This window comes from Canis lupus, chromosome 34, assembly GCF_011100685.1.
Source record: "Canis lupus familiaris isolate Mischka breed German Shepherd chromosome 34, alternate assembly UU_Cfam_GSD_1.0, whole genome shotgun sequence".
NCBI classification, from domain to species: domain Eukaryota; kingdom Metazoa; phylum Chordata; class Mammalia; order Carnivora; family Canidae; genus Canis; species Canis lupus.
This window is the reverse complement of record NC_049255.1, coordinates 11,026,285-11,052,465: the sequence shown is the minus strand read 5'-3', so window position 1 is coordinate 11,052,465 and position 26,181 is coordinate 11,026,285. Positions and strand designations below refer to the sequence as shown.

Genomic DNA, 26,181 nt, shown 5'->3' with positions numbered 1-26,181 from the left:
CAAACCTGGCTGCTTCTAGAGGCTGGTGGTATTTATAGGCCACGGCCCCCGACACTGTGTCACCCCATGTTTAAGAAGGACACGGGAGGTGTCCACGGGGCACAGCCAGTCCCCTTGATGTCTGTCTGTCCTCGCAGGGACGTGCGGCCCACCGCGGGCTGCCTGGCTTCTCCACGAGGGGCCGCAGCCCAGCTGGACGGTCTACTCCTGACCATGACCAAGGGCGCGCTTTTGCTTGCCTTACACATTTCATATTTTCCACATTTTATTTATTCTAGAAATGACGTTTTGCCTCATAAAAAGAAACGTTACTTTATATCAAGGGGTAACATTTTGTGCTCAGAACTCCCAAGGAAGGTGCAATTTTCATGAAAACGGCAGCACACAATGCTGCAGAGCTCAGCTCAGGAGCATGGTGAACAAGCATTGCGCTTCGTTTCCCTGGGTCCGTCGGCTGTTTTGCTGTGGTCGAGGCAGGTGGCCTGGGCGGTCAGCGGGCTCCTGTGCCCTGCGAAGTGACACGAAGGGGACGGTCTTGAGGAACATGGGTATTAGAGTGGCCTCACCTGCCTCCTGCGATGCCTCGGTCCTCCTGCCTCGGTCCCTGGGCAGCCAGCTTCCCCAGGACGTCTCTGACCAGGAGCTCGTTCCCAGCAAGCAACCCCCGGGGGTCCAGCTGTCGTGGCGGAAGGAGGCTGTTGGCAAAGAGGCTGCCGGGAGAGGCAGCGAGCAGGGCTCCCCTTCACTCATCATTTCTGGAAGACCCCTCTCCCATCACATTACGATCCTACCTCCCAGTGACACGTCACCAGAAACAGCCGTTGGAGTGAGAGGGAGCGCGGTTGGTGCAGGCCACCCCAACCGTGCAGTCCACGTGCGCCAGGAGCGCGTCCCTGCGCGGCCCGGGCTGGCACAAACCCGCTGCAAAGTCGGGGCTGAAAGAGTCCTTTGTTGGTCTGGCTTTTCTTGCTTTTGCTTATTTCTTGTGTCTCTGTTCTGATTTTCTAGTGAGGTTTCCTGGAACAATAGCTTTCTCTTATAAACTCAATTGATTTTATGGTACTCAGAAATGTTTTTCATAAGCACCTCACTGGAAAAATATTCTTCAGTAGTGTCTGCCAGCAAGTTGACATGAAAACAGAGTTGAACTCACTCAACCACTTTCCCATGGTTCAGTCCATTGGCCCATTTCTGAGAATTCAAGGAGGTCTGGCCGAGGACCAGAATCACATTGTGGGAAAGTCCCCTGATCACGGCCCGCTGTCACTGGCCCTGCATCCAGTCACATCTCCGCTCGGGGCCGGGTGTGAGACAGACCACAGTCCTGCTGGCCAAGAGGCCACGGCCATGGTCCACACCACCACCACCACCACCTGGGCCTAGATGCACAGCATCCCGGGGGGCCTGTGACACTCACGTAGGACCCAGCCTCAGTCCTAAAGGGAAGCAGGCTCTCAGCAGGTGTGTCTGAGAGAAGAATGGAGACACTCACCCCACAGGTTCCCTCTCCCTGCCAGTCCCCCCTGGTGACTGTGTCTGTGGCTCCAGGGACCCATCCTGAGCCGGTCACCAGCTCAGCCTCCCGGTCCTGTGATGACCCAAACGTGGCATTAGTTAACAATTGCCCGAACAAATTGTCCCAAGACTTAGTGGCTTAAAATGAGCCCTGGTCATTATCTCAGCCTTCCAGTGGGCTGTGGGTCTGGGTGAAGCTTGCGTGCAGCCCAGGCTTCGGGGTCTCCTGTGGGGCTGCAAGCCAGCAGCCAGCGCTGTGGTGTCATTGGAAGGAGCCAGGGGGGAGAGATCTGCTCCCGAGGTCACTTCCATGGCTGGGGTCAGAATTTAGTCCCTTGAGGAATTCTGGACGACAGGGCTCGGTTCCTGTTGTGAAAATAGACTGTGAGCAAGACAGTGCCATGCAGCCTAACCTCACAGGTGACAAACTATCACGTTGGCTGCATTCTGTGAGTCACCGGCTCTGGCCCACCCTCAGGCACAGGGCGTGCAGTCAGGGGAAGGACCGCGGGCAGCCCCGGGCACGTGCACGTGAGCAGTGCTGGCCACTACGACATGCAAGAAGTCAGCTCAGCATTCTGCAAAGATTTCTTTGTGATAAAAAGAAATGGAAAGAAATGACCTCTGTTTCCACCAGACATGCAGTATCTGGAAGTGACCTCTGGAAAGAGGACCCACAGGTGGATCCGTGGGGAGGCGGGGAAGTGGGACACAGGCTGGGCGCCACCTGCCTGTGGACTTCCTGTCGTTGGTGGTGACGAGTCCACCTGGAGTGAAGCCAGTTCCAGTCTAGGCTTTCTGTTGCTTGGCACCAAGAGTCCTAAGTGCCGTCTCCCACGACCATGCTCCCAAGCTTTCTTCCTCAGCGTAGATTTTGGTGGCTCAATGTATCCCCTTAGCCGGCGAAGCCTCCAGCCTTACACGGAGGAGAGCCTCTGGCATCCTTGGGCAGGGCTTGATCATCGCCACTAAACCAAGGGAGTCAAGAATGGGTTAAAATAATTATGACAATTAGATAATTAGGTTTAGTTCCTAGATTCAATTTTGTTTCTAGATGTTGTTGATTGCCTTCTGATAGCTGGTTATGTAGGCTGGTGGAAAGCACAGGGCGGGTTAGGTAGACAGTGCACGGTTGTGCACAAGGGTTGGGGAGGCCGGTTACCGTCAGCCCCAACCAGAACTGTGTGGTGCTAGACCTTATGACACCGGTGAGCTGCACCTCGAGGAGAGCTGAGGGCACTCGAGGGTGAGCCCGGGGCAGACGGAGCATGTGCATGCTTCCATTAGCAGAGACATGCAAGTGCCCGCTGGCTCAGTGTGCATCACTGGCTGGGAAGCCGAGGCTCTGGAGTGGGGCTTGGGTAGAAGTGCATTACCGTGCCAGCGTGGTCCTCTGACTGGATCTGGCCAGTAGGAGGCAAGTTCAGTAAAACTTTTTTTTTTTTTTTTATAATAAATTTATTTTTTATTGGTGTTCAATTTACCAACATACAGAATAACACCCAGTGCTCATCCTGTCAAGTGCCCCCCTAAGTGCCTGTCACCCATTCACCCCCACCCCCCGCCCTCCTCCCCTTCCACCACCCCTAGTTCGTTTCCCAGAGTTAGGAGTCTTCATGTTCTGTCTCCCCTTCTGATATTTCCTTTTTTTTTTTTTTTTTAATTTATTTTTTTATTGGTGTTCAATTTACTATCATACAGAATAACACCCAGTGCCCGTCAACCATTCAGTAAAACTTAAAGCCCTTTGCTCACTTTCTGGTTACAGTTCTGGAAGCCCCGCCTTTGCCCATCCACGTTTCTTTTCTCCAAAAATGATAAACGAGCTTCAGTGGCAAAGCTAGAAACCAGCCTGTGAGGTCAGTCATCTAGTTTAATGGAAATACTTTTCCTGGGTAGCCCGGGTGGCTCAGTGGTTTAGAGCCGCCTTCAGCCCAGGGTGTGATCCTGGAGACTCGGAATCGAATCCCACGTCAGGCTCCCTGCATGGAGCCTGCTTCTCCTTCTGCCTGTGTCTCTGGCTCTCTCTCTCTCTCTCTCTCCGTGTGTTCTCATGAATAAATAAATAAAATCTAAAAAAAGAAAAGAAATACTTTTCCCAAGTTGTGTTCCCGACTGTAACGCTGATGCAACAGTCACTGACGGCTTCCAAGCCCCTGCCGTCATTTGGTGCTCAGGCATTTGTTGGGACACTTCTGTGCCCTGCCCATGGACTCCTGGCCACCGTGGAGGCTGGAAATGGTTGGGACAAGCAACCTCGGGCTGGTGCGGCCCACTAGCCCTTGTCCTGGGCAGTCCTTCCTGCCCTGCTCAGGGACCACCTAACTACCGGATGGTGGCATTTAGCTCATGGGAGTCAGCTTGTCATTTGCACATTGTTGCACACGGGACTGTGGAATCCTCCTGCACCCCCACCTGGAGAAGATTTTTGACAGATGAGGCAGGAGTCGGTTTGCACACACTCTGTTCCTCTGGCCCTGCCTTGTGAACAGTATGAGCTCATGCAAGAGGTGCCCTGCTAGCGACAGGCTTGAAGATGGCCTCAGACTGGCATCCTTCCTTGTCCTTGGCTCTTCCCAGGCCCACTCTGGCTCCAGGGCCCATGGCCCTCAGAGCCAACCTTTGTCCTATATTCCACCTTTTTTGGGTGAGGGCTCAGGGAAGGTGTCATCCAGGCACAGAAGCGACTCTTGGAGGATATTCACCCATTGTGCAGATGAGATGATGGATACAGGAAGTCAAACTGAAGGGAATCCCTAGGTGGTGAGAAAGTAGAGTGTCAGGACCCCACAGTTCAGCATCAAAGCCACATTCTGCAGCTTCCCTTGCTGTTGGGTCCAGGTGTATAGACAAGATATATGCCCAGTACCACACAGAAGAGATGACCAACCTATCTGGGCAGGGCTCTGCCAACATCGATTATCATCTGCAAGCTCCCCTCTTGCATGTGGCCCATGTGGGCACCATGGGGACGGAGATTCGGTCTGTTTTGTGCACAACACTGTCCAGAATATAGTGGGGGAGGAACACATTATTTCTAAGTGAATTAATGAAATGGAGTAAACTGCTGCAATTTGTTGAGGTTCTCCTATAAACAGGGGCCGGGCTTTGTGCTTCATGTGTGTCTGTGACCCAGTAAGCCCCGACTCCCCTTCGTGAGTGACCTGTGGGGGTGGCCAGTGCTGAAGGCCTACTCTGTGGCTGCACACAGGCTGTCCTCAGGGGAGGGCTGCAGGCTCTCTCCCCATGGGCCTGGCTAGTGCCAGTGCGGTGTAGACCTCAGGGTGATTCACAGCCCAGACCCGATGGGCCGGCACCCCAAGGCAGGGCCCATTTCTGAGGCCCAGATGCACACGTGGGAAGATTGCACAAAGCAGCAGATGCTTTTGTAAATAAAGTTTTGTTGGAGTACGGCCATGCACACTCCTTTACGTACCATCTACCTCTGCCTTCGAGCTGCAGGGTGGAGATGAGTAGTTGCAACACGGAACACATGGCCCATGAAGTCTAAAATACCTTCTGTCTGACAAATTGTCTATTTTGCATGTACTTTGGAGTCCCAGAGGGAAAAGGGGCAGCAAAGAGAAGAAATATTCAAAGATATTGCTTAGAATTTTCCCCAGATTTGATAAGAGAGTCAACCATACGGTTCCAAAAGGGTCAGTGAGCCTCAAGCAGGAAAAAATGAAGAAAACCAGCAAATGGGCAGATCACAAAGTACGAGTCCCTCCAAACAGAAAGAACAGCAACGTGAGCGACTGCTGATGTTTCATCAGGAACCATGGAAATTAGGAAAAAATAATGGGTTTTCTACTAGAATATTCCATAGTCACAGAGAATATTGCAGGAAAAAATAATGGGTTTTCTACTAGAATATTCCATAGTCACAGAGAATATTGCACACCCATGAAGGTTAAATAAAAAGACTTTGTAGATAAACAAAAGCTAAATGAATTCTTGCCACCAGGTCCTCCTACGAGGGAGGCTGAGTGATCTGGGAGGGAACGGAACATTCATACCTTTCTCCCAATTTCCTTAGGAATCTGTTGAATAAATAAAAATAATTTTAAAATGTATTCTGAGTTCTGGAACATAAACAGATATAAAATATGTGATGTATACGCATAGACCTCAAAGGGAAGGACCAACCACGTGGTGCATGCAGTGCCACGACATCCGTTCCAGCAGACTGCGGTGTGCAGCAGGTCCTGGGTGCACGGCAGCGGGTCAGAGGTGCACAGTGGTGGGTCGAGGGTACATGGCGGTGGGTCCTATGTGCATGGCGGCAGGTTAGGGTGCACGGTGGTGGGTCAGGGGTGCACAGCAGTGGGTCCTGAGTGCATGGCAGTGGGTCAGGGGTGCATGGTGGTGGGTCCTGGGTGCACGGCGGTGGGTCAGGGGTGCACAGCGTCTGGGCCAGGGCAGCCACTAGGGACACAAAGCTGGAGAAGTAGCACATATCTGATGAAGTGCCTCAAAGTCACGAGGTGCAAGGAGAGTGGTAGGGAGTAGAGAGGAGCACAATGTTTTCCCATGTGTGGGAACACGTTGGAACCTGCTGGAAGCAGCTGCAGCCGTCCCTGATGGGGGTCTGTAGCATTAGACAGCTGTATTTTAGAGGCGAAACTCCATCATGTCTTCTCTCAGAGTTTAGATGGAGGAAAGGACAATAAATGTGAAGAAAGTAACAGAAGAGGAAGAAATCAGCAAAATACAAGCCAGACGTCCCAGAGAACACATGGCCCGAGGTCAGCTTTGGCATGTCCCAGACGCTGATCCAGAAAATGCCAGGAGGCACAGAGGGGCTGGTCCTGTGGGTCCTGCCAACGTGGGAAGAGGAGGGGGCAGGTGCCACGTCCAGCTTCCTGCGTGCACGCGCACACACACACACACGCCCCCTGTGGGTTCTCTTTCCTTCCTGCCTGACCCCCTGCCTCATTCTTCTACCCCGACTCCTGTGTTCACACACGAATGTATCTGCTTGCACACTTACACGCTCAAATGTCAGCACGCGCCCAAATAGTGGCCCGAGGGCTGCGGCTGGGGCTCCACAGAACACAGGTGCGGCCGTGAACTTTGCTGATTCTCATTCCACACACACAGCTCCCATTGCACAGGACGGAGGGCTGCACACACCCCAGTAATAGACGGTGAGCAAACCCCATAGTGCTCCCTCGACCCTGCAAAGAAGCAGAGGCTGGCTTGGCACGGCTTGGCACGGATCAGTTTTCCCTAATGGAGCTGCAGCCCAGTGATGTAAGAAAGTCCCGGAACAGTGCATGTATGTGGGGCTTCCCTCTCCTGCTGGGGGCACCGGCCACTGTGTGCGTGTTCCCCGTGGCCCAGCTGAAATCCAGCCCACCTCTCTCTGGGAGCCAAGCTCTCCTGGACAGCCTGCTAGCTACTGTGGGCCAGTGCTTTGTCCACCAGTGAGGCACGGACATGCGCACACACCTGGGATCTCTTGACCGTGGACGGTTCTGAGTGTGGCTTTGTGTGAAGCTGCTTGAGTCATTCAGTGGGTATTACGGGCACACTTCCTCCGGGCCATGCTCCACAGATGATGAGAGCCTTGGCTTCTCCTTCATCAAATGCGGGTAATAACCAGGCCCCTGGATGTGAGAGCCCGTTCCCCTCTGCTGGCTCCTCTACGGCCTGCCGTTGGGCCAGGGGCTGCGTGGGCAGCCAGCAGGTGGAGCCCGCACAGCCGTTGGCACACACCGTCCCCCGTCCCCCGTCCCGGGGAGCCGTCCTCCTCCCGCTGTGAGCACCTCTCCAGGTTTGAAGTCAGGCAGTGAGTGTGCCGTCTGTGGGATGTAGTAGATGTGGTGGCGCTGCTCACAGTGTACCACATGGGACCTCTAGACCGTCTCTTCCCCCCGGAAGTGGGTGAAGGATGGGGGGATGCTGGAAGCCTCTTGCAATGTCTGGCCTGGTCTGGGCGCAGGCCGGGTGCAGGCAGCACATCCCCCAACCAGTCTGCTCCCAGGGTTGGCCCCAGGGCCTTGCAGCTCCTAGAGGCTCAGCACCGAGCCCTCTCCCTGACTCAGCTGCCTTGCCCCATGGTGCCTCCAAGGTCCCTGTCGGGGACAGAGGCTGGGGAGGCAGGGGTGATGAGCCAGGCCGGACGTGGCACCCTGGGGTCTCCTCCCCAGGACAGTGCGGTCAGCCCCGGGTAACCTGTGGGCTCCGGGAGGAGGGCACTGGCCGGACGTGGCATGGCCTGGATGCCTGCCCCTGCCCTGAGGTTGCCCTGTCGAGTGCCATCTCGGGAGATCACGAAGCAGGAGCTGGGGGGTTCCGTGTGGCCGTGGTGGGGGTCCAGTCCCGACTTTGCCCCCCTGGGACGGACACTCCTTGCCACATCTCAGTTTCCATGTCCCATGCAATGGGTCCAAGGGCACCGTCTAGATAAGCTGTCTTCTGCAGGAAGGTGGGAAAAGCTAGAGTGAGCGAGCAGGGAAGCCGTGGGCAGGTCTGTCCTTCAGTCCCCCTGACTCAAGCTCTGCTGCCTCGGGGGTGAAGGGGGAGGCACCTTCCTCTTTGCTTCCCACCCACAGAGCCCCTTCCACCATCTCAGAGGACAAGCGCCTTCGGGGGGGTGGCGGGGTCCAGGTGACTCTCCACATTTGGAGCCCCGTCCAGTGAGGGGGCCCAGGGGGCAGAGGCCCCCCCTTTGTTTGGATGGGCAAAGAGGGACAAGGGCGCCCCTGACCGCTCAGAGCACAGCCCCACTGGCCGCAGGCGCTTGGGGGTCTGCTAGCTCCTGAGAGGAGGTCTTGCCTCTGTCTGCTCTGTTTTCTTATTCTTTTTTTTTTTTTTTTTTTTTTATCTCATCTTTCAGACGACCCATTTGAGTAGAGCCTGGAGACGTGTTATTAAATTGTTAGTTTCCTTCAAGAAAAAGGATTTACAGTAAACAGGAGATCTGTGATTCTAAAAGTGCATTTAGTTTAATCCCAAGTGTTTCAATTATCCAACAGAATATTAAATCCTGGCGGGCGCGGTGCAGGCCGTGCTCCCCGTGCCGGGGGTTACGGTGGGGACAGATTAGTCAGCCCCGTGCCCCGGCTTCCACACCGCAGACGTGCTGGGCTCATTTCCCCGCCGTGCGCGTTCCGGGGATGCTTTAAAGCAGAGATTTCTCCACGGTTACTCCGAACATAAAGATGATATATGCACAGCATAAACTGTTTTCATTAAGTATGAGCTTATTTTATAAAAAAGAAAATCAGACAAATTAGGTTTTCTTTTCTTCCATCTCTTTCCCAAGGAAGATTATTTACAGTAGATTTTTTATCCCTCCCCCTTCTATTCCTCCAAAGGCAATGAAAACCAATTCTGAGAGCAGAGCAGAAAATCAGTTTTTAATCAAGGAAAACAACGTGTGGGACGTAGCGATGTGCTGCTCACCTCAGAGATTCCAGCAGCTGCGGGCTGCGCACCACCCACCGCACGCAGGCCTGGCACCCGGTCCGCCGCCGCCGGGCTCTGCGGGGCTCTGTGGCCAGGAGGGCTGGGTGCGGTGGGGCAGCCAGCAGCCCCTCGCAGTTGCGGGAGGGGTCTTCTGTCCACGTCAGGGCTTCCCTTACACAGAAGTGGGAGGCTCATGTCACCTGCCTGCGATGGGGACACCGTGGCCAACACGGTGCCTTAACAGGCACGCTGCCGGGGGGACATGGCTCTTCTCTGTGCTTGTGTCCAGACCGGGATGGGGGTCAGCAGTGGCTCAGCTGGGAACTCCGAGACCCCCAAGGGGCCAGTATCTCAGAAGCCAGCCACAGCAGCACGGGTCTGGATTGCCGACACCCTGAGCTGTCCGGGGCCCAAGCAGCCGTGCAGAGCGGGGAACACGTGGCTTGTGGTGTTTGGTCACACAGCTTCAGAAGGGAACAGCGTCCCAGCGAGTCAGCCCTTCCTGAAACTTTGGCCACTTCTGGTCCCTGGTCGGGTCGGGGTGTCAGGGGAGTGACCTCCACAGCTGAGTGGGTAGTACCCCACCTGACACCCAGACACTTGGAGCTCAGCCCCCTGCTCAGCCCAGAGGGTGAGGAGACTTGGGGTGGCGTGTGGGGTCCCTGATGCCAGTGTGGCCTCAGCTGGGCCCTGCTCCGCCCTGGGAATTCCAGGACTCCCTTCCTGCTGGGAATATTGGGAGTGGCCTCCCACCCCCGCTGACACCTGCCCTGGCGTCCCAGGGGACCCTACCCATCATGTGAGCTCACCCAGCACTGCAGGTGCTCACTGGCCACTCTCGGGAGAGTTTGCTGGGTGTGGGGACCGCTGCTGGAGGCAGATTCTGGGTGGGCCTCCAGCACTCCCCTTTGCAGTGCGTCTCCTGAGGGAGGCAGCTCATCCTGCATGCCCCTGATGGCCCAGAGGTTCAGGGCACCGAGGGGTCCCACATGCCAGGGCTGCTCCATAGGGACTGGACTGGAGTGTGTGAGTGAGAGCAAAGGCCTTGTGGGCATGGGTTGGACAACAGGACCATGCGGCTGGAACTGGAGCTGTCGATGCAAGTCCTGCTCTGTGGCTGGTGCGTCCTGGAGCAGAGCAGGGAGCTGGAGGTGACTGAGGGTTCAGAGGGGAAGAAATTGGAAGGTGGGGGTGGAGACATTCAGCATCCATGAGGAGGGTGGCTGGTTGGGGTGTCCAAGGGAGCCCAGCCCAAGTGGGCAGTGTCACCTTTCCCAGAGAGGGAAGTCTGCTCTCAGCCTCCTACACATGTAGCCATCACAGGCTGCACCCTGAAGGGAGCCCCACACCCCCAGGCCCTGAGTCCTGGATCCTTCCAGAAGTCTGTCCACTTCCCGAGCTCAGTTGTGAGCTGTCACCACGCTGACTGTATGCGGCTCCCTCGTGCTGAATGAAGCTCCTGGGCCCCAAGGGTGTGGGTGGTTGGGATGTCTCCACCATTGGCCCGCCGTCCAGGAAGGGCTGTGGTCATGCAGGAGTGAGAGGGGGGAGGAGCCCAAGGGAGCACTTACTCTGTGCACAACGTGGGCCTGTCCCTTGTCTGGGGACAGCCTCTTCGAGGATGGGCCACTGCCCACTTGACGCTAGATGTCCTAGGGCTGAGGAAGACTAGACAGAGCTCCCTGTCCTGCACCACCTGGAGGGAAGGAGCTCCCTGTCCTGCACCACCCGGAGAGAAGGAGCTCCCTGTCCTGCACCACCCGGAGAGAAGGAGCTCCCTGTCCTGCACCACCTGGAGGGAAGGCAGTCCCTGTCCTGCACCACCCAGAGGGAGGGGGGTCACTGTTGCCTGGGGGCCTAGCTGTGAAGCTGTGAGCTGCTGTCTGCAGTCCTGACACGTCTGGGGTCTATGGCAAACTTGGCCACACACAGTGAGGACAGGTAACACATTCTGGTTCAGATGTCTCCCGAAGGTGGTAGTGACAGCATGGCCAGCTCCCCACCATGCAGGATGCTGAGGGGCCTGCACGCCCACCTATGAGGGGCTGGGGCTGACATGGCTCTCTGACCGCAGCACAGTTTGCATTCTGTGCGCTTCATGTCTGGATGGAAAGGAAGAGCCGGAGGCTCCTCGGTGGCTGGACAGGGTATGCTCCACAGCGATCTGGCTCCACACTCAGTGGACAGACGGGCCCATGGCCAGAGAGGAGCCACTCCGCTGAACTCTAGATTTTAACCAGCCTAACTGCCTCACCAACATTCTCTTGTATTTTTCTGAAATAAATGCAAATATTTTCATTTCATCCTCGAGGAACCTTAGCTGACTTTGAGAAAAAGGTGTCCTTTTCCTGAGAAGGGGAGGCTGACAGGAGCGAGAAGTAACGGACTCCCGGGAGGCCACACAGGACCGACACGGTGACCTCTGGGCCGCCAGGGAACAGATCCTGCCCTGTGTCCCCTGCAGGTTCTCCTTGGGTGCATGCTCTGGGTCACTCCTCTGCAATGGGCCCGTCACTGCTCTGAGGAGGGAAGGATGTCCTTCCACGTGTGTATGCACACCCACGGCCAGACAAGGGTGACTGGCAGCCTGGGACAGAGCCTCCTCACCTGTGTGTCTCCCTGCAGTGTTACCGCACTGGCCAGCCCTCCTATGACCTGTTCCCCAATGGAGGCCATGCGCCCGGGCTCCCTCATCCCTGCAGGATCAGCCCTGGAGCAAGTCAGAAAACTCCAGCCCTGCAGCCCTCAGTCCCCACATGTGCAGAGAGGGGCAGGTGGGTGGCTTCGTGCCCCGTGAGGGGTGGGAACACAAGACATTCAGAGGGCCTTGCACACATGTCAGGGCCATGCCTTACACTCCCGACCCTTTCTCACTGGGGTCCTGGGCTGGCGGGAGCACATCCATCTCTATTATCCTGCGTCCACCTCTCCCTCTGTTACCTGCTCTCTCTGAGGGAAGAGATGGTGCTGGCTGGGCTGGCTCAACAACACGACAGCTCTCATAAAATAGTGTCTTTTGATAAGTTATAATGCTCCTTGTAGAAAGTTTGGAAAACACAGAAAAGATGAAAGAGGCAGCTAAAAACGACTGTAGTCAGGGCACTCAGAGATGAGGTTAACAAGGTGTCTGTTACGACGCATTAGCGCCGGCTGCCACCATCCCCAGCTGCCACCATCCCCTCCGGCAGGCGGTGCCCCGAGCGCACTACCTGGCCCTTCCCACCCTGCTGCAGGATCAGCAGCCTTTCCCCGCGAGCGGCCACCCAAAGGGACACCCTCCTGCCCGCGACGGCCGCCACCGTCTCACTCATCCAGCTCCACATCACAGCCAAGCAGCCCTGCAACACCAAGTGCCTGGGCGGGTCGTGCGCTCCCAAAACCTCATCCACAAAAACAGGTGGTGGCCTGTTACCCACCACATGTTTGAAAAGTCTCTAAATAAAATCCCTGAGATCTCATGTGTTCAATTAAAAAAACACTATTTTAAAGGACTTTTTCTATTGTTCCCACATCTTATCTGAGCATGTGTTTCGGGAAAATATCAGAGCGCCCCTTGCTTCCCCCAGGACCTGTTCCCAGTGAGGGAGACGCGACCTTTCTAAAGATCTCCGTGCACCTGGGGCTTGGGGTCGGCAGCGTTAATGGTCCTCCAGCCAGATCTTCATCTCCAGAAGGTGAACTCTTTTAAAACTCATTACTTTTCATGAGAAAAATAATGAACCATAGAAACATTAGCCTGGCGGGCATCTCTGTTTGGGGAAAGGGCATCAAACAGGACTACTTAGGGAGACCGGCTCAGCGAGGGCTGCCCCCCAGGACGCCCAGGGCAGGGGGCTCAGGGGAGGGGGCGTCACATGGGGAGCAAGGCCCTGGGCTGGGGTTCCCCTAACGGCGGTGCCTGGTGGTGGATGGTCTGTCCTTGTTCTCTTGGAGGGGCTGAGCCCCCAGCTGAGGCCGCCAGCCCCGGCTTCACCTCTGGGGCTGCAGACACAGGAGCAAACCTGTAACTAACAGGGTCCGAGGCAAGGAGGGAGCCTCAGGCAGCATGTGGGGTCCCTGGGCCCTGGCAGTACAGGGATGAGCATGAGGGAAAGGGTGCATTAGCCTTCTGTGGCCATAAGAAATGTCACAGACTGGGGGCTTGTGACAACAGGAATCGGTACTCATGTTCCTGGAGCCACACATGTTCTGGGGGACAGTCCTTCCTGCCTCTTCTACTGCTGGAGGCTCCAGGGCCTCTGGGCTAGTGGCCCTGTCCTCCGGTCTCTGCCTACACCTTCACATGGCTTCTCGCCAGTGCTTGTCTGCACGTCTCCTCTGTGTCTCTTGTACAGACACGTGTCATTATTTAGGGCTCACCCAGGTGGTCCTGAGCAGCTCTTGCCTCAAGTCCCTAACTAGCTTACATATGCAAGCTCTGTTTTCCCAGGTAAGGCCTGGGGATGAAGACATGGATGCGTCCTTTGGGGGCTACTATTGGGCCCACTGTGAGCATCACCCTTGTGCCCGAGAGCTCGGGCCAGCCAGGGGAGCTGTCACGTCCGCAGAGATGGGAATGTTGGGCTCACCAGAGTCACAGCCAGAGGATATTTCGGTGCATTGTTGCTTCTGCGAGCCATCCAGAAAGTGCCCTCAGATACTCCCATCTCCTGGGTCCAGGTGGAGGCCGCTGTAGCTACACTGTAGCCCAGTCTCCTGCTGTTCTGAATGTGAGTTGAATTGGGCAGCCCTGGCCTGTTGGGATGGAGCCTGGGAACTGCTGAGAAGAGGTTTGTGGATTGATATTCAGGAAAAGTCCCTGAGTGAGACGATCTGAGGAGGAGAGACTAGTGAGGCCTAGCTTTTAGCTCCTGGCCCAGCTCCTCGCTGTGGACATAGTCTTTGCTGAAGGCATAGATTCATTTTTGGAATACACCCAGGGAAAGGTAGGTGGCCTCTAAGCAAGAATAGAAAGAGGGGTCGGCAAAGCTGTATCCTCTAAGAATTGAGCTTGGTTGCTAATAACAGACACTGGGAATGACAGCAGCTTGAATACAGTAGAACAGAACTTTCCCTCTTCTCAAAGGGGCTGGAGGAGAGCAGCCTGTGCAGTCACGGAAGCTTCAACCTCCTCAGGGACCAGGGCTCCTTCTAACCCTCTGCTCTACCTCATTGACTGCCATCCTAAGTTTGCTTCATAGTCTTACTGTGGCGGCTGATGCTTCAACCATCACATCTGCATTCCAGGTGAGAGGCAGGGAAAGAGAGAGAAAGGTAGAAAGGGCCTTTGCTGAAAGCCTAACTTAGCAATGTCCTCTTCCATCTGCTTGTCCACTTTCTTTGATGATGGTGCTGATCCTAGATGACGACTAGGCCACGAGGAAATTTTCATTCATCTGCAATAAAATGATACAATTAAGAAAGAAAGTATTTCTTTGGACTAATTTTTATTTTTATTTATTTATTTATTTTTTTAAAAGTTTTTATTTATTTATGATAGTCACAGAGAGAGAGAGGCAGAGACACAGGCAGAGGGAGAAGCAGGCTCCATGCACTGGGAGCCCGATGTGGGATTCAATCCCGGGTCTCCAGGATCGCGCCCTGGGCCAAAGGCAGGCGCCAAGCCGCTGCGCCACCCAGGGATCCCTGAACTAATTTTTTAAAAGATTCATTTATTTGAGAGACACAGAAAGAAAAAGAGTGAAGGTGTGAGTGGAGGGAGGGGCAGAGGGAGAGAGAGAGAGAGAATCCTCAAGAGAGAGAATCCTCTGGGATCCTGAGATTGTGACCTGAGCTGGAATCAAGGGTCAGCCATCTAACCCACTGAGCCACCCAGGCATCCCTTTCCTTGAAAAAATTAAATGAGTATTTAATTTTTGTTCTTCTGACTTTTTTGGCATTAAAGTGTTACTTTCAAAATGGTGGAGGAAGTAGATTGTAATGATGTATTTTGCTCATGTCCTTTCATTTAAAAAAAAAGATTTTGGGATCCCTGGGTGGCGCAGCAGGTTTGGCGCCTGCCTTTGGCCCAGGGCGCGATCCTGGAGACCCGGGATCGAGTCCCACGTTGGGCTCCCGGTGCATGGAGCCTGCTTCTCCCTCTGCCTGTGTCTCTGCCTCTCTCTCTCTCTCTCTCTCTCTCTGTGTAACTATCATAAATAAATAAATAAAAATAAAAAAAAAGATTTTACCTATTTATTTGGCAGAGTACGAGAGAGCACAAGCAGGGGGAACAGCAGAGAGAGATGGAGAAGCAGCTTCCTCACTGAGCAGGGAGCCTGACAGGGGGCTCAATCCTCTGAACCCCAGGATCATGACCTGAGCTGAAGGCAGATGCTTCATGGACTGAGCCACCCAGACGTTCTCTCCCTGACTTCCTAACACACTTACCCACTAGTTTGGGATAAATCATTTTTATTTACTGCTAAGTCAAGTTATGTCCTGTGATTATTTTTCCTTTGCCATGTGACTTTGCATTTTTCCTGGAGTTAATATTTGCATGATTGTTTTCATGACATGATCTTCTATGAAGCTAGTACTACATTTTCCACACATTCTCATCCTCTGTCAAATACCTAGTAATAATGTTTCCAGATGTCCAAACACATCAAGTAGTGTAACAGCCCCCCAACCTCAACGCCAGCCCCATGTCAGGTAACTACTGGTCTGCTTCTATAATTTTCTTCTTGTAGTTATTTTTTCCCTTTTCTAGAACTTTTACATAAATGAAATAATTCAGTATATGCTCTTATAGGCCTGGCATTTTCAGCATACTGTTTTAGTTTTTTTTTTTAGCATGTTTTTGAGGTTTGTCTACATGTGGCACGAAACAGTGGTTTGTTCCTTATTATTACCAGTAGGATTCCATGATGCCTATGCTACATTTTGTGTACAGATTCACTGGAAGATGGATATATGGTTTGTTTCCAATTTTTGTCTATTACGACTGAGGGGGCCCTGGAGTCTCTATTGATGTGTTTTCACACTATCCTCATGGGTTCAAAAATTTTGTATGTATATCACGATAAGAAACCTCAAAATTCATAAAGAAAAGATGAATCTTACAGGAGGGCCTTCAGAGCCTCTTTGATTGTCTGCTAGCATTCTTAAGTATTTATTTTATGGGAGTTCAGTGGGTTGCTGTATCTGTACCCATTACTCCACTTAGGTGACAAGCCAGCACAGGTGGCAATGCATGGTGTCTAGAAAATGAAGCAACAATCAGCTGGAACATATGGTTATTTATTTTTTTTTTTTTAAAGAGAAAAGACCAAAGTTGTATCCAAAGAAAGACCTTTCCCTGAGAAGAGCAGACAAAAGCAGCCAGGAAAGTCCCCACCTAGGGGCACTTGGGATCCACATGGTCTTCCATTAGCGCACCTGGATCTGTAACTCAAGGTGATAAAATCGTGTTACTTCTGTCCGAATGGGCTCTGGCTGGGCTGTGGCCCTCTGGAGGACCTGCCGCTGCTACTCGGGGATGCTCTTCCCTTCCTGGAAGCAGTTAGCAGAATCTCAGCAGACCCACGGCAATTACTGTGGGCTCGTTTCCAGCCACTGCACTTCCAGGTTTCCTCTCTGGAGCCGCTGGGAGTTCAGTAGGTGGCACGGAGGTGGCTTGACCATCCAGGCATCAGAACGCTCCTCCTTCCACTCGGGGGAACAGGGGCTCCCTGTCTACTGCCTATGCCGGGTTTGCTCCCTCGGGGTGTGGGTCCCAGGCCGGCTGCCAGGGCCTCTGAGACATGCTCACCTCCCCTTCCTCGGGGGCCTCCTGCCTCCTGTGTGCAGAGGCCAGTGAGTGACGCCTTTCCCTCTGGCCCATGTGGAGATGCAGCATGAATTAGGTCTTCTTTGTAAAGAACTTAAGTGAGTTTGAAGGTTTTTTTTTCTGCCTGGGAATTTAGGGCAAGGGCTTCTGGTTCATTTCCACCCCCTGGAGCATTACTTTCTGCGTGTTTGCTGATATGAAGGTGTTTCCCAGCGTGACTGAGGGAAGCCACCTGAGCTGAGTGTGTGTGGAAATAGAAGAGCTGTACCACTTTGATTTGCTCCTACCTCTTCTTGACTCATCCTAATTACTAGATGGCTTTACCTTGCTCTAAAAATCAAGAGAGGAGTCTGTGTGGCGCCTGCTCCATGGCACCGAGCTCTGTGCCAGCTGTCCTGATGCCTGTCACACAGGATCCCACAGGGCAGGACTGACCCCCTGCCCATGGCCTTGCTCGGGGCCTGGCACATGGTAGGCATGCCATAGATATTTCTGACTGATTGGATAAATTCATGAATAAGAAGCGTAAGGGCAGGCACTGGCTGATGTTAATGTGACCATGTTCTGACATTTTTGCCATTGTTCTTTTAGTGAGAATGTTAGAGATTTGACTGGGATTTTTTGAGTGATTTTGGACATGGAGAAGGGCCATCCTGGCTTTGCTTTGTAACCTGGCTGTCTCTTTCTCCTAAGTCAGAATGTGCCCTGACAAGCTGTGGGTAACTGAGACTGTGCACAACCCCAGCCTGGTTCTGCCTCTGGACCTCTGGAGAGCAGATGGCCTGGAGCACGCCAGCCTGTGGTGCCATCAAATAGCCCATGATGTTGAGAAAGCTTGGAATGAAGGCAGAGATTTAGATCATGAAATACAGATTATTGCAGCCAAGAGTCTCAACTAAGCCCTCCAAAAGTGTCCGTAGGTGTCATGTGACCAGGCAGATGGGATATCCGAATAACTCAACAGAGTGTAGGTCTTGGCAGGACACACGCTGGCTCGGAGTGCACCCTATCCAGGGCCCAGCTCCCCGAAGCCTTCCTTGAGCTCAGCCTGTTCTTGGGCCACCAGCCCACTTGCAGCAGGAGTCCTGCTGAGCTGGTGACTGAGGTCCTGTCCACCCGGTCCTCGGTCAGGCTGCCCTCCTCCCAGACACCCACATACTACCTTTAGCAACTGTCGGCCCCCAGGCGTCCCTGCCTGCCCAGGGGTCTGGAGTGAGGTCCCCAGCTCTCCCTGTTGTCACCCTTTTGTCACTTGGGTAACACCCTGTTCTTAAGAGGTGTCGGGGGCACTGTCCTTTGCACCCAGGGGCACCGAAGACCGCGTCAGGAAGGGCTGGTGGAGGACGGGCCACTGCAGCCTCTGTCTCACTGAGGACAAGACGTTCAGGGTCCAGTCATGGGGCCCCTGCCGTCCTGGCACAGCCGGGCCATGTGGGGCATCCAGCTTGTGGAGGAAGCCGACAGTGGCCGTGGGGCTTTGGGAGATGTCCCCTCCCTTATGCACATACTAGAGATGGCCAAGCCACATGTTTGGGGGTCTTTGGCATTAAAGTCTTGCTAAAGCACCAAGGGTAAGACGCACAGGTCTGCACTGGTTTCTAGCACGAGCGTGGCTGTAGACTCTGGGCCCAAAAAGTTCTTAACGTCCTTCTTATCTTTGCAAACAAGGTGTTAAGTCTGTGGAGAAGCAAAACAGTCTTAGTGAAGTCACTGCTGGAGCCTGCGTGGAGCAGGTCGGCCTGCACGTCTTCTCCATCCTTACCACCAAGTTATTTCCACAAGGAATGCATATGTGGTGATATGTCCCTTAAACTTGATGATTTACTTAGTGTCTTAGTCTCTCCCCTTCCCTCCCAAGACATCCTGAGGGAGGGTCCTGTCCCTGAAGACTGACGGTTGCTCTTCCAAAATCCCCATTTCCTCCTGCGTCCCCATGGAGAGCTGTTGCCTGTGCAGGGGAGGTGGAGGTCCAGGCGGAAGGAGGCCATGTCTCCACCCCATCTCCACTCAGCCTGAATCTGTCCATGCTTCAAAGCAAAGGCATCAGATGGGGGCTGGACGGCATGGCGCACCCAGACCTTTGTGGAAGCAGGAACGAGTGTGGGGCAGACCGACACCGAACCCCAGGTCTCAGGCCGAGTCAACAGCATGCACGTGCGGCCCCTTGCTTTCTGAGTCTCTCCACCTACCCTCTGCTTTTCTTGGCCACTCAGTGTGGCCTCCACCCCCGAAGCGTCTGACGCTGTGCTGTGGGTGTGGACATGGGCACCGTCAGTGGAGACCAGGCTTGTTGAGGCTCCGCAGGCTTGAGGGTTTATGGTGTAATTTGTGGAATCAGAGAAACAAGTTTTCTGCTTTTGAGGTCCTTTGAGCATCAAGGGAAGGGCTGAGCGTCGGGCATGTGGTCCCTGGCTCCCAAAGCCTGGGCCTGATAAGCTTCTGGAAACAACGGTGCGCCTGAACCATGGTGAGGAACCAGCCAGCCACCACCCTTTGATTCGGGTTTTAATGGCATTAATTTCCCTCAACATAAACTCATTTAATATAAAAAGATTGTAATTCCCAGCATTCGAGTATCTTTTTTTTTTTTTTTTCCCGTCCACCTAGAGGGATGTTTGGGGAGGAGCTCGGGGGAGAGATGGTCTCTTCCAAGCAGGCTGCACTGGTTTTTTTCCTGCTGAGGTTGATGCATAATTGAAGAGCCAGCACTGTGGCATCGGGTTCTGGAGCTGGGGAACTGTCCCAGGGCCCGGTTACTGCTGAGACCTGTCCAACGAATAATGTCCCTGTGTGGGATTTACAGGCCTCTGTGGTTGGGAGTGCTGGATACTTAGACCAAGAAGGAGAGAAAGGGTCCTCCTCGCAACCTGGAAACAATCCCTTAAGTTCTTATCCGCCCGTGACGGTGCCCCACGTTGGTGGATGTGTGCCCCACGAGATGAGCAGGGCCATCCCTGCTTCTCTGCTTGCTGTCCTCCATGAGGGAAGACTGGGGAGCACTGTGCCGTGGGGTGCACGATGACCAGGCTGCTTCGGGAGGAGCTTCTTGTGCTGACCAGCTCTTGAGTACCAGTGGCCTCCGTGGCCTCCCACGTGGCCTGGTTGGGAGCATGGACCCTGCGCTTCAAGAGGCCTTGCTGGCGCCATGCAATTAGGTGGCAAGGGCTCACTGAGCCCCTTCCAGAAGCCTCGAAGGGCAGCATTCAGGGGTTGCAGGGGAATGGGTTATACCACAAGGGGGGGGTGGAAACTTCCAGAAGGTTCAGCCCTCATTCCATCACCCTTAAGTGTCACCACCTTTTGGGAAAAGCGAGAGCTTCCCAGGTTTAGCCTGTCCTGGGATTCCTGCAGGGCTCCCGGTTGGACAAACATCCCACAGAGAAACCAGGGGCCCTGTCCACAGAATGCCGCTAGCCCGGGGGGCTCCTCCCCTGTCATTCCCGAAACCTTGGTCTTGGACCTGGGGGTGGTTCTCAAATCCCGGAGCCCACACTCAGCACACAGAGGCCCACAAAGCCAGGGATCTTTATGGGAGCACTGCTTATGTCTGTCTCCCCACGGGATCGTCGAGCCCTTCCCAGGGGCTGGTGCTTGGGGTTCGTCCCCGTCTGCCCGCTGCTCAGACACTCACCTGCTCAGATGCTTGCCGAGTGTCCTTTCAGAGATGGGCCTCCGCTTCCCGCTCAAAGCCAACCGAAGGGCAGGAACTCGGGGGCTCTCTCCCCACTGTCCCCAGCCAGCCAACAAGCCCCCAGCCACACCCCTGCGGCCCCAGTCCCCCGGGGGTCACCTCCTGCCCTGTGTCCCGTTCCCTGCGTCCGCTCTGTGTGCCCCGGGCCTGGCTGTAGTTGGCGTGACCGCTGAAGCCTGTGACGCCAACATGCCACTCCCACCTGAGGACGCCCAGGTGTCACATCGGCCTGCAGAGAATTCCCTGTCTCCCAGTGCCTGGGACTGGGCCTCGCAGCCATCGGGTGCTGCTGCCACATGGCTTTGTCTATGCGCCTGGGCGTCTCCGCCGGGTCCTCATAGGCTGCGTCTCCTTGCCGCGGGATCTGAGCTTCTCCCACTGCCCACCACATGCGTGGCGCCACCTTCACTGCCGGGCTGGCCGCCCTGTCCCTCATCCATACCTGCATTCCACTCTCCCCTTGCCCGGGGGGTGCTTGCTTCTGGTTTGTGGTTGGTGTCTCCATCCCTCCTGCCTGGCCTCAATGCCCCGTGGCCCGGAAGGTCGTCCCCTCCATCCCGAGCACTGGGTGCAGGTGCGGGGTGTTTCGGGATGGCGCCAAGGGTCCTAGACCACTGTCAGACCCGCCAAGGGGCTTGTGCCACCCTGGGGTTCTGCTGTAGATACGGGAGCTGAGGTCTCCATGGCAACACCGGGTCTCCTGATGGTTTGCCGGGAGCCTCGTGCCCACCTGTCCTGTCTAGAGGCCTCGAGGTGGACACAGGGGACTAGCTGTGGGGACAGCAGAAGGGACGCCTGCCTGTTGGATTCCCATCCCTGCCGTGCACCTGCCCTGCGGGGAGGACGGGGGCCGCTCGCCCCACCGACCCCCCACCCACAGACTGACCTCTTGGCCTGCAGCCCAGGGAGGCCAGGAGGCCCCAGTGTCAGCAGTCGGAAGGGACAGCAGCGTTTCCGTGCTGTGACAGATCAATGGCAAGGAGAGAAAGCAGGAAAATTTCTTTTAAATGCCTCAAATCTCCTGGGTTATGTTGTACAGTGAAATGAATACACGAGCCTCACAGAAAATATATCTTTCAATTTCTCAGAACTGTTGTTTACGGAGAATACAGCTCTAATCAACTGGGATTTTAGAACTTCGGCCGTTTAAAGGAATGAAGGCTGAAGGTATTTTTTTGAATTTTTAAGTCCTACGAGTCCAAGTCAGAGAAATTTGAAATCTGCAATATTATTTTCCGAGTGATTGTATGTTTGTGGGTTCCACATTTATGGCCTAAGCCACATGGGGAATATCTTTGCTTTATCCCCGAATGTCTGTGCCATTCAATAAATACATCTCTCTCTCATCCGGCATGCTTTTCCGACATATTAAGTGGTAATTTACTGAGCAGAATGCCGTCTTTCAGAATTTACATCAGCTGATGTTTGAAGAGGCGCCTCTCAGCGTGTCTGAGTTGCAGGCGTTGCCTCGAGGACGCGCATGTCTCACAGCGTGGCAGCCCGGACGCGCCGCAGGTCCGTGTCCTTGCCGCGTGGACCGTGGCAGGTGTTGCAGGTGCCAAACATGAACTTTCTGCTGTTGAGGTGGGTTCCGGAGCCGCGGCTGCGGGGACAGGAAGGGGGATGTTGATCACGTGGACGCTGAGCTCGGCCAAGAACGTCCCGGTGCTCACGTGCCCACCTGTTGAGGTGCTGCAGACCCTCTGTTACGGGACTTAGCAGGGGCTGCCGTGGCGGGCGGGCTTCCAGACCCCTCGCTCCTCGCTCCTCAGTCCCGGACGCTGAGATTGCTGGGCCAGGGAGGGTGAGGACACGGACGCCGGGTGGACGTCAGAACTCGGTGTTTAAGGATGGCGAGCCCACTGCCCACTGGGCGGCACCGCCACAGGCACAAGGAATCCTGACCCCAGTTGGGAAGCGACTTTTTCTGGAGGAGCGGGCGCAGCCCCGAGTCAGGGAGCGGCTGCCAGCCTACCTCCTGCTGCCGCACATATTCTGACCAGAAAAAGGACACTTGCTTTCAAGGTAAATGATAATAAAAGTAGGCTCTGGAGATGCCAAGTTCTGTGACGATTCATGGTTCTGAGGAGCAGCGAGCAAGCGAAAGCCTCCGTCTTTGCTCGGGGTGGCGGCCCCCCGATCCTGGGTGTGGCTCACATCCTGCTCGCCCACCCCGTCCTCAGCGAGGGGACCAGACACGCAGAACTACAGAGGATGGGCCTGCTTGCAAGGGGATGAAGGATGACAGCCGAAGCCGCCGGCCCCCAGCAGCTGCGCCGTGCAGCGAAGCACATGCTGTCGGTGACTCTGTTCGGGGCCCCTGCTCCCGGGGCTCCTGGCTCTGCCCTCTGGGGCATCCCTCCTGCTCCATGTGCAACGGCAAATGTTTCCAGAACAGAAGGCTTCTCTGTGTGCTTTACAGGCCTGTGAAAGGCTGGCGGGTGTCAGAGACTGTTTGTACCATCTCGGCCACCTGCTCCTTAAACCCTGTGGGCTTCCCGTGTATCGGACTACGGGACTATGATCTATTGTGTTTGCACAGGACAGGCCCCCTAGGACCCCCTAGGACCACTCCCAGGCTGTGGACAAGGCTCAGGGATCCTCAGCAGCCCTTCCCTCAGGCTGGAAGGGCCCGGGGTGGGGGGCAGAGTCGTAGGAGGCCCTGCGGTCTTCACACGCATGTCTGGAAATGTTCCTAGGGCCTCAGCAAAGGGCCCGACAGCATGCCCCGCAGACTTTCACCCCCAGGCCTGTCCCTAACGGCCGGCACTGTGGGCTGACACTTCTCAGGGGTCAGTGCTCATAGGGTTCTGTGCAGCCAGGGGACACACAAGGGGGATGGTTTGAGTCGTGAGCCCAGAAGGTGCCGGCTTAGACTGCCTCTGAGTTCAGCTCGAGAATGGAGCATTGTTATTCGTTTATTTGTGGCATCGTCCTCTCTCCCTCTGGTCTCATCACGTGTCCAGGAACCTGGCTGCTGCCGTCAGCTCTGTGCCAGGAGGAGCCCTGACCACGAGCGGCAGCCGGAAAGGACACGTCCTGCTCCTCGTGCTGCCACAGGAGCACCGCAGCGAGTGTTTCCGCCTCTGACACACGGGGCGGCCTCTCCCCCGAAGGTGTGCTGTCCCTTCTCAAAGTGCGGCGTCTGGAAGGACTGTTTGCATGGCGTTCCATAGCAGGAGCAGGATGGGGCCCAGGGGTGGGGTCCCCACAGCATGCACTCACACCCGGGGCTGGAAGGGCCCAGAGCCCGTTGGCAGACGTCCACATGGCCCGATGGTGGGAGCTTGGCACCAGCCCCTGGGTCTAACTGGCCTGGAGAACAAATGGTGGGCCTGATAGGCTCGTGGTGTGGAAAGCTGAGGCCTCACGGCCTCGTGAAGGCTGAGCCATGTGTGCACAGATCCTCGTGCACAGACTCACAGAGAGGCTGGTCTCCTGGAGTCTGTGACACTGCCCTGGGGTGGGGGTGCGGCCTGGGGTGTGCCTCTGGGCTTGGGCGGTCTTGCACTGGCACATGGTTGAAGCAGGACCTCAAGGGGACCTGGGAGGATCTGAACCCCAACGGAGGCCACCCCGCCAGGCCATCTCCCGAAACGCTCCCCTGCGCCCCTGGCAGCCCTTTCCCCGTGTACCCCAGGGGCAGGCTGTCTGCAAGGAGCCTCCTGCAGGAGGTGACAGCTGTGACCTGTCAGCCGGCAGAGGCGCCCGCTCCCCTCTGTCTGGTTGGCTGATACGTTCGGTCCACAAGCCACCGTTTAATTAATTATTTTTTCACATTTACTTTATCAACATGTTTATGAAAGTTAAAAATATGAGACATTGAGAGAGTTTTATGATTTCATCCTAAATGCATGTAGGTCTGCTTCCTGGGGTCCCTCCCTGCTCCTGCCTGCACCTGCTTTATGACACGTTCTCGCATCTGGCTGGTCTCTGACGCACATCTGGGTGGGCAGAGACGCGAGGACATGTCCTCCCCACGAGTCCGAGGCTCCCTCACCTAGAGCTCTGTGCTGTGACAGCTTCTTTTATATAGAGGTCCGTATTATGAACATTTACAAGTGTAGGTAAAACATCCAAAACTCAGCTAACCCCCTCTCACTTTTGACAAATGTAGATCCCCAGGAAATGGGGAGACACAAACCCCTGAGAGGTTGGAGGGCTCCCCGGCCGGCGAGTCCCTGGGACCCCAGACACAGCCTCTCTGTTTGCCATCAGCACTTTTTTTCTGTTGACTGGACAAAAAGCCTCATCCAGAGCATGACATGTGGTGGTTCCTGGTGCAGGTGCCCGGAGGGGGCTTCTATGAGGCTGGTCCGTGTCCCCGCCGGCCGCAGGCACAAGCCCCAGTCACTGCCGCATGAGCTCGCTGCCTGGTGTCTCCATTCTGCCACCGAGGGGCTCCCAGGGCATTGCCAGACCTTGGCTTTGGGTGAGTAAAATGCTATGAGCATTTGTGGCCGGGACTCCCTGGGATGCCTGCGTCCACTCCACACGAGTAGCTGGGAGCAGGTTGGCTGGGGGAGATGGTGAGCACGCCTAATTTTAAGAGGCTTCTAGACGGTACGGCCCGATGTGGTGGCACCGTCTCTCATTTCTACAACAATTTGTAAGATTGCCCAGTGGACTCATTTGCATTTTCCTGATGACTGATGATGCCGAACACGTTTTACTGAGCGCATCTCCTGTCACCGTTGGATCAGGCTGTCTTCCCGCTCTGCGGTCCTGGGATTCTCCACGCGCCCTGCAAACCCTTGTGGGGCCCGTGCTTCTGGGGTACTTTCCCTCTGTCCTTCTGTGGCTACGTGTCCCTGTTCTTCAGCTGCATCTAGGTGACCTCAAGCTTTGCGTCTCAATCACGTCCGATGTGGCGCGCTTGCTTTGCTGCTGTCGTGGGACGTGTCCCAAGGAGCGCAGGCCTGGCCGCCTCACAGACCGTGCTGTACCTCACTGCCTGTTTGCGTGGCCTTCCTGCTCTGCTCCTGCGTTTTCCTGTCTCTCTTACGTGAATACACGTCCCCCTTTTTCCCCTTCTCTTCCTGGTTTTGGGTTAATGCCAGACTTCGCTGGGAGTTGGCTGAAGCTGGCCAGCGTCCTCGGAGCTGTGGCTCTGGTCTGGCGCCCTCATCGCGCTGCCCACTGAGCTGGGTTCCGTCCAGGGCCGCGGTTTCCCTGCAGGCCACTATCGTTCACCTGACGGCTTCCTTGCTTACAGCTCTCCTCACCCCTTCGTCCTACTTCCAGTTTCATCTTTCCTGCCGAGGCAGCTCCTTTGCCAGGTGTGCCCGTGAGCCTCCCAGAGCCCGGCTGTCACCCGTCCTGTCTGGGGCTCACTGGCCCCCACGCAGACGGTCAGGTCTTCTCAGCAGGTGAGAGTTTTACTGGTTTAAGATCACTTCTTAGTTTCATTTCCTATTAAGCATTGTAAACGAGGCAGGTGGCTTCTGTTCAGACCCTACAGTCAGTCACATGGGGCCAAGTTTAGGATTCTGTGGGGGCAGTGGCTGCTGTTCCCACTGAGCCCCAGGGTGCGCCGGGACCCTCGGTACTTCTGGCGGTGGGGTGGGGGTGCTCTCCGCACCTCCGAGGGGTCAGCCCCTGACCCCTCCACCCGGGGAATGGGTGTGCAGGTCACTCGGGTCGCTCCATTCCTGAGCCCCCAGGACCTGAGGGCCAGGCCTGTTCCCCAGCTCCAAGCCACCCCATGCATGTTGCTCATCATAGCTCAGGGGCTGTACCTTCCCCTGGTCATTGCTGTGAGTCTTGCCCTTTGTGTCCCTTCTCTGGAATGTGTCCCTTCCCTCCTTGC

At 55.3% G+C, this 26,181-nt stretch overlaps 1 protein-coding gene and 1 long non-coding RNA gene across 13 annotated transcripts; one reads left to right on the top strand and one right to left on the bottom strand.

Annotated features, from left to right (window-relative positions):
• Positions 1-8,897: 8,897 nt before the first annotated feature.
• LOC111093879 lies at positions 8,898-21,037 on the bottom strand. Of its 12 annotated transcripts, XR_005383706.1 has the most exons (7): positions 20,815-21,037; positions 13,500-14,306; positions 12,548-12,680; positions 11,872-11,966; positions 10,503-10,627; positions 9,741-10,086; positions 8,920-9,458 (listed from the first exon to the last, which is right to left on the bottom strand). XR_005383706.1 is itself a non-coding variant. In XM_038583351.1 (5 exons), the coding sequence occupies exons 2-5, from the start codon at positions 13,575-13,577 to the stop codon at positions 9,234-9,236; spliced, it is 711 nt and encodes a 236-aa protein (XP_038439279.1). In that variant the 5' UTR covers positions 13,578-14,306; positions 20,815-21,037; the 3' UTR covers positions 8,898-9,233. The 12 variants fall into 12 exon arrangements, 2 of the variants coding, with proteins under 2 accessions (XP_038439279.1, XP_038439278.1); XR_005383703.1 differs by having other exon boundaries at positions 12,548-14,306; XR_005383708.1 differs by lacking the exon at positions 12,548-12,680.
• Positions 21,038-21,070: 33 nt separating this feature from the next.
• On the top strand, positions 21,071-25,746 carry LOC111093880. Its single transcript, XR_005383522.1, has 4 exons — positions 21,071-23,488; positions 24,233-24,410; positions 24,659-24,804; positions 25,617-25,746. It is a non-coding gene; the product is annotated as an uncharacterized LOC111093880 (long non-coding RNA).
• The last annotated feature ends 435 nt before the right edge of the window (positions 25,747-26,181 follow it).

Coding starts and splice junctions, on each gene's coding strand:
- LOC111093879 (XM_038583350.1), bottom strand. CDS start 13,577: ATGGGAGTATCTGAGGGCACTTTCTGGATGGCTCGCAGAAGCAACAAT. Junction 10,087..10,502: donor AGGCCCACGTTGTGCACAGA/GTAAGTGCTCCC, acceptor CTGAACCCTCAG/TCACCTCCAGCTCCCTGCTC. Junction 9,459..9,740: donor GTGAGCACCTGCAGTGCTGG/GTGAGCTCACAT, acceptor CGACCCGACCAG/GGACCAGAAGTGGCCAAAGT.